The 7198-nt window shown below is 40.8% G+C and overlaps 1 protein-coding gene across 1 annotated transcript; it reads right to left on the reverse strand.

Moving 5' to 3' along the window:
- Nucleotides 1-5261: 5261 nt before the first annotated feature.
- On the reverse strand, nucleotides 5262-6949 carry LOC148802948 (uncharacterized). Its single transcript, XM_088896750.1, has 3 exons — nucleotides 6373-6949; nucleotides 5872-5916; nucleotides 5262-5784 (listed from the first exon to the last, which is right to left on the reverse strand). The coding sequence occupies exons 1-3, from the start codon at nucleotides 6466-6468 to the stop codon at nucleotides 5425-5427; spliced, it is 501 nt and encodes a 166-aa protein (XP_088752876.1). The 5' UTR covers nucleotides 6469-6949; the 3' UTR covers nucleotides 5262-5424.
- Between the last annotated feature and the right edge of the window lie 249 nt (nucleotides 6950-7198).

A 7198-nucleotide genomic window follows, 5' to 3' on the forward strand; every position in this document is an offset into this window, starting at 1 on the left:
AGATAACTGATCAGTCAGTGATACCCATCCCAGTTACAAGTCTATCATATCTATTGAGATACTCTAACAACATTGATAAAATCAATGTATTATTTACATCAACTATTGATGGAAAATTCAATGAATAGGAAGGTTTGCATCGATTTTCGATGTAAATCTTACACCGGAAACAAGTGCGTGAAAATATGGGCTGATAAGAAATTTTACACTGGTCTGTATTTACATCGAAAACAAACGCATGCAAATGTAAACCGACGATGGGATTTTAGTCGATTCGCATTTACACTAAAAACAAATGCAGCCTGCATGAATATAATGAATGAAAGGAAGAAGCTAAAGGAAGAGTGGAAAACCTTTTTGGCATTTATTTTCCATCTTTACCTACTTACTGAACATGATCCATGATGCATGATTCTAAATAATGTATTCTCATACATGAAAGCAGTTCTCTCTGAGACCCGCAGTAATAGAATAGAAGTTTGACTCTTTTTTCATGTTAGGTAACTGTGTCTCTTTCTCAATCTGGCCTTAATCTTCAAATCCCATTATTGGAGTTGATTTCACAAAGAGCAATGAATGGACCGAGTACAAGATCTCTCCAACCATAAGAGAGTTTGCATTATCTTGGGTATTCTCCAAATCCCTATGAACAGGCAATATCCATAATGGGAAGGCAACCATGAGAGTTTTCCAGATAATTGGAGTGCCAAGGATCTTGCTTTTGGAAGTGGCCATCAGGTATTTGGTTCTCCTTCTCTTTTTTGCAGACATGCATGCTATGATGTGGAAGAGAAATGATTTCATTTTCTATTTGCCGAACCCATATTAACTATAACCCATAGGGATGAAGTTGTACTAATTAACACTCTACAACACAATTTAGCAATTTGGAAGGTTAGAGTGGAGTTCTATTCATAAGCAAGAGGGTTTTGGTTGGGTTAGCTCTTTGTTTCATGATAGTTTTGGTCGTATGTTCTGTAAATAGTCACTATTGTGACAAGGTTTGTCATTATTGATCTTTGCTACAAAAGAAGCACAACTAAGGTTTATAAACTATAGTCAGAAATTCATAGCCATATAGCATAAAGAAGTTTTTGAAGAAAAAGTATAGAAATTCATATTTTTGGATAAATATCTATTAGTTGTGAATTTTATGAACAGACGGTCATTTTTGTTCCTGGAGTTGTCTCAACTTTTTTCAGATACCATGAAGAGAAATGAATCTTGTGTTTCTTGCTGCCGACTGATGAGAATTGTGATCTATCAAATTAACATGTTGAAACTCAGAATCAAGCATCCAGGAAAAGGGTGGGTTTCTTGTTATAGTCGTTGCCTCAATCTTATCAATCAAGTATATAATAGTTGATGGAGGGCCAGCTCGAGACCCACCGAACCAACCGACGCCAGCTCAAGTTTAGAAAGTACTCCTTATTCCAACCAACCTGCATCGGATGATGGTGGACATCGAATGGTGGACGTTGAAGGCATACTGAAGAAGAGTTCAAAGTTGCCAAGTTTCCTAGTTGTTTTACAAGTCCGACTTACCTAGTTATTTTACTCTACAAGTTTATCAGTGTTTATTATAAATACTTCTGTTTATGAGCTTTAATAACACACAAGAATTTCTTTTATCACTTCTTTCTTTACTAAGGCTCTACGCCTAGTTCTTTTCATGAGGCTTCACAGTCCAAAGCCGACTCGATCGTCCGGGTGCTTGTATAGTTAGCCCGGTCGAGTACGTCACGCTGCGTTAGGTGGTATCAGAGCGAGAGTTCGCCCAGTCAAATGGCCAACCAAGACGGTAGTAGTTGCAACCAACCCCGTGACGGAGATCAGGGGTTAGAAGCTGTTTGGAGAGCAATCGAAGAGCAGCGAACAACCACTCGTAACATTGAGCAACAGTTGGCAGAGATTGCTGGACAACTACGGACTTTGTTTCGGGAGGATGTTCCAAGGAATAGGGATAACGCATTGCACAAAGCCGGGGGAGACGACCACGGTAGGCCAATCATTGATCCTATACCCAGGAACCCTATTATTGATGATGATAGCGATGACGAGCTAGAGTTCGGCGTTGCTCCAGTTATTCCCGGTGATGGCAGGACCGGTAGGAATTGGCAAAATCATGGCAATTTTAGTCGCCGTTGGAATGATGATGAGTTTAAACTCAAGATGAATATCCCTACTTTTAGTGGAGATCTGGATATAGAGGGCCTTCTAGATTGGATCACCGAGGTCGACCGTTTCTTTGAGTACATGGAGATCCCGGAAGAAAGAAGGGTGAAACTAGTAGCTTTTCGATTGAAGGGAGGAGCATTTGTCTGGTGGAAACGAATGAGGGAGACTCAAATCAGAGAAGGAAGAGGTCCGGTTCGAATGTGGAAACGCATGAAACAATTAATAAGAGGTAGGTTTTTGCCTCCTGATTATGAACAATATATGTTTGAGTCGTATCAACGATGTGCACAGGGAACAAGAAGCGTGAACGAGTACACCTCATAATTTCTGAGATTGGCTGAAAGGAACCAGTTGTCAGAAAGCGACAATCAACAGGCAACCCGTTATTTGAGTGGTTTGAAGCCTACTATTCGAGACAAGATTGGAGTCCAGATGGTTATGAGTGTGCAGGAAGCGAGGAACTTAGCTTTGAAAGCTGAGTTAATGTTCCAAGAGAGGGCTCGAGCCGATAATTATCGACAGTATAGTGGGAACGACAACAGGCCCGCAGCGGTTGACAAGGGCAAGCCAACTCAAGGGGTACAACCCTCCCACCCGCCGAATATAGCTAACACCAGTAAGGCTACAACAGGAGGAAACACTCGAGGTAATACTTCAAACCCTCCTAAAACCATTAATCCCTATGCAAAACCTGCTTCTTTTAAGTGCTTCAAGTGCAATGAAGTTGGGCATAGGTTTAGTGACTGTCCCAGGAGAAAGGCAGTTAACATGGTGGAGAGGGATGAGGAAGAAGTTGGTGATGACGAAGTATATTGTGGGCCCGATGGAGAGGACGAAGAAGGTACTTATGAGCATGAAGAGTATACGTGTGTTGTGAGGAAGCTCATGCTATCTTAGAGAAGTAAAGATGACACACAACGACACTGGCTGTTTCGCACTACGTGTACTGTACAAGGTCAGTTGGTTGAGTTGATTATTGATAGTGGCAGTCAGGAGAATATTATCGGCAGAGATGTAGTGAATAAATTACAACTAATTCTTGAGAAACACCCGAACCCTTACACGATTGGTTGGATCATGGAAGTCGGGGGGCGTATGTGTGGAGGAACGCTGCAAGGTTCCATTCTCTATTGGTAAGTATATTGGTGAGGTTTATTGTGATATTGTGGATATTGATGCTTGCCATATTTTGCTTGGTAGGCCTTGGCAGTTTGATGCAGATGCCAAACACTTGGGTAGGAAGAACACATACCAGTTTGAGAAAGAGGGTGTGCGCTATACACTGTTACCTATGGCGGAAAAGAACCAAACCAAGGCTTCAAAGGTAGAGGAGAGGAATTTTCTTACCATAACACATCGCCACTCTGAGTTTGTAAGGGAGTGTTACCCGCGGTGTTCACTTACTGGTTATAAAAGGGGAGAGTGTGAGTGAACCACTAGGGGAGAACAAAATTCCAGTGGAAGTGCAGGGACTGCCCGACGAGTTTCATGATGTAGTTCATGACGAGTTACCCAATGAGCTTCCACCCATGCAAGACATTCAACACCACATTGATTTTGTTCCTGGTGCTAGCCTACCTAATCTGCCACACTACAGAATGAGTCCTAAAGAGAATGAGATTTTACGGGAGAAGGTAGAGGAACTGTTGAAAAAGGGGCACATCCAATTGGATGTTAACTTGCTGATCTGCCAAAACGTTTAATGTTGCTGATCTTCATTGTTATTTGTCGGAAGTGACGCTTGCCTATCCTGATCATGACTCGAGGTTGAGTTCTTTCCAAGTGGGGGAGAATGATGGAGGGCCAGCTCGAGACCCACCGAACCAACCGGCGCCAGCTCAAGTTTAGAAAGGACTCCTTATGCCAACCAACCTGCATTGGATGATGGTGGACATCGAACGATGGGCGTCAAAGGCATACTGAAGAAGAGTTCGAAGTTGCCAAGTTTCCTAGTTGTTTTACAAGTCCGAATTACCTAGTTATTTTACTCTACAAGTTACTAGTGTTTATTATAAATACTTCTGTTTCTGAGCTTTAATAACACACAAGAATTTCTTTTATCACTTCTCTCTTACTAAGGCTCTACGCCTAGTTCTTTTCGTGAGGCTTCACAGTCTGAAATCGACTCGATTGTCTGGGTGTTTGTATAGTTAGCCCGATCGAGTACGTCACGCTGCATCAATAGTGCTGCTAGAGCATTCTCCAATAAAGACTCACCTGGGTCAACCGGTTCCTTGGTCCTACCATGTTCATCTTCTGCAACGCTGGAAGCATTTTGGTTCACATTTGCATCATGTTTTACCTTACTTTTCTTTAAGTTTTATTTCACTTCATTCACACCATAAGCAAACAAAACTGATTAAAAACTTGAAACAAAAATAAATCAGAATTGCTTCTGCAGTATACCTGTATATGAGCTTCGTTGCTTCTTGTCTTACATCAGACTGGCTGCAATTGAGGGAAGATTCATTGCTGCAAAGTGATTTGGCAACATCTGGAGGGGGGAAGAATCTAATCTTCCATGTTTTGTCCATGTTTAACGAAACTCTTGTTTGTGCATGATGTTTTATTGAACAGAAACAGCGGAGAACTACTGTATGTATGTTCACCGTGAATACTACAATTTTTTCCCCTAGTTTTTATATTTCTCTTTTTTTTATATTTTGTGAAATTTCTAATATATTTCTATATTTTTTTTATATTATCTAAGTTTTCTCATATAATTTTTTTTTATGTTTCATTCAATCTGGATGGGATTGGACCCAATCTGGTCCATTTACATTTCAGTTGGACAGGTTTGAAATCGATTTGCATGGATCTGGACCGGATTGGGTACAAATGGACACATGTTGAGTCGGATCGGATTGGAACAAATCCGGACCAATTGAAACCCCTAATTCTTATGGGGCCTATGAGAGAGAGGCAGTTGTGCTGGGTGGGTCCGTGTTTTGTTAACCGTCATAACGGCCTTAACGCCCAAACGACTGTTGTTGGTTCAGGGAATGGGGAAAAAACTAACAAGGAACAACCCTGTCCACAGAAAACATCCCGACAAGCTACAACATTCAGAATAATTTTTCATTCCAGTAAAATCAGAAAATCAATTATGAAAAGACGATACTGCCCTATCATTCATGGAAAGCCATGGAACGGCTGCAAAATTTCCCGGCAAGAGAAAGAGAAAGAGAGAGAGAGAGAGAGCGACGTCTACGCCCTCTTGTAAATTTGATTTTTCTTGATCTAAATCTAATACAGTGCAAGAGCTAGAGACAGGGAAGTAGAAGATGGAGCAGGAAGAGGAGCATCAACGGTCGTTCCTGCATTCATGGCTCTTCGCTTCCTCTTCCGATTTCTTTTTTCTGAGCTTTTGTCAATTGCAGACTCGCATTTGGTGTGTACTAAATCTTCCTTCGCAAGGTTCCCCCTACCTGAGCTTAGGGTTTGGATCGACTGAACAGAGCATTCGTTCCATTCGAGAGCGGAGAGGTCTTCAAGCATCTCCTCGAATGTGATGAAGGCAGGGGAAATGATCTCCTCTGTCAGTTTCAGTGTGGATCGGAACGGATCAAGCAACGTAAGTTCGCTGACGGAATCAAGCAGATATTTCTGAAGTAAGAACAGAAAGGAAGATTCTATGAGAAAGAAATGACGGTGAAGATCAGGACAGTATGATCTATCAAATTATTTCCTCACCTTGGGTCGATTCTGTGGTTTCACGTATCCGTGCATGCTGATGATCTGTTTAAAACAAGAAGAATCAAAAGATTAGATGTTGTGCGCAGGAATTGAAATTACTGAACTTAATAATAACTTGATGAATTAGAGAAGATAAAAGTGAAAGATCTTCAACTTATTTGGTTCTTAATTAGTTTCTTATCAGATTCAGAGTATCTTTAAACCTCACAGGATATCAAATCATCCTGAAGTATAATTAAAATACATGTCAAGCAAGAAAACCATTGGATGAAATTATAAATCAGATCTTCTTGAAGCCACAGAGAGACTCAACTACATGAAAATTTTAGAGAGTTTGGGGAGAAAGACGAAGTATGAAAAGAACACGAAGAGCAGATTTTCTTGAAATGAAACAGATAGTCCGTCCAAGAGAAAATCCATAATGAGTAAATTTCAGAAAACAGTAAAAAGTAAAACGGATGAACTGAAGACATTGATTTCGAAGAAGAAGAAGACAACCTGATGAATTTGATTGACGGTGAAATGGTGGTGATCACTAGCATTTGTGCAGAGAGCTACATAGTCTTCAAGCGATATTTTCGTCCTCCCTTTCATTTTTCTGTTTTTGAAACGTAAGAGATATCTGTATGGCGTTTCGGTTGTTGAGTCTGCCTCTTCACTGTCGAGAGTCTACTAATGAGTACTCAGTCTACTCTCTAAGTGACCACTGACCACCTAGCAATCGAGCATTTCCTTGCCATTTACCATTTATAGGACCTTGGCCTTAGAAGTCTTGCATCCGTGGTGACAAAGTTACCACTTGTCATTTTCTCTAATGACGAAAATGCACACTAGAAGCTCCTACCGTGCATTCTCTTCAGGTACCCCAATTAGTGCTGTTCATGAGTCAGATAGTCCGACGGGCCGGTCTGGCCCGATTCAAGCTATGTCAAGCTTGGACAGGATTTCAGGCTCGTGGGTTCGACCTCAGTTTTAAAACATCAGGCTTAAAAAAACCCAATCTGACCTGAGCCCGATTTGATATATATATGTGTTCTTTGTTATTCTTATCTGTTTTTTAAAATAAGAATGAGATATTTTATTATTTTATAGGTTTTGAGGTCTTTTAATATAGATAAAACAGTTGTTTATTGAATAAAAAAAAGAAAAAAATATTTTTCAAAATTTTGGCCAATCTCGAGCTCGGGCCTGGGCTTCAGGCTCAAGACCTAAGCCTGATGGTCGGGCCAGGCTCGGACTCAGGCCTGAGTATATTTTGTTAATACAGAGATAAAGTCTGGCCCGGCCTGGCCCATGAACAAGTCTAACCACAGCAAATCATATC

Source organism: Nelumbo nucifera, chromosome 1 (assembly GCF_055504915.1).
Source record: "Nelumbo nucifera cultivar China Antique chromosome 1, China Antique-T2T, whole genome shotgun sequence".
NCBI classification, from domain to species: Eukaryota; Viridiplantae; Streptophyta; class Magnoliopsida; order Proteales; family Nelumbonaceae; genus Nelumbo; species Nelumbo nucifera.

Bases quoted from the DNA above. Each gene is read 5' to 3' on its own strand.
- LOC148802948 (XM_088896750.1), bottom strand. From the start codon at position 6,468: ATGAAAGGGAGGACGAAAATATCGCTTGAAGACTATGTAGCTCTCTGC. The intron at 5,917-6,372 runs GTTGTCTTCTTC...TGTTTTAAACAG, and splicing joins CCGTCAATCAAATTCATCAG to ATCATCAGCATGCACGGATA. The intron at 5,785-5,871 runs GTGAGGAAATAA...TTCTTACTTCAG, and splicing joins AACCACAGAATCGACCCAAG to AAATATCTGCTTGATTCCGT.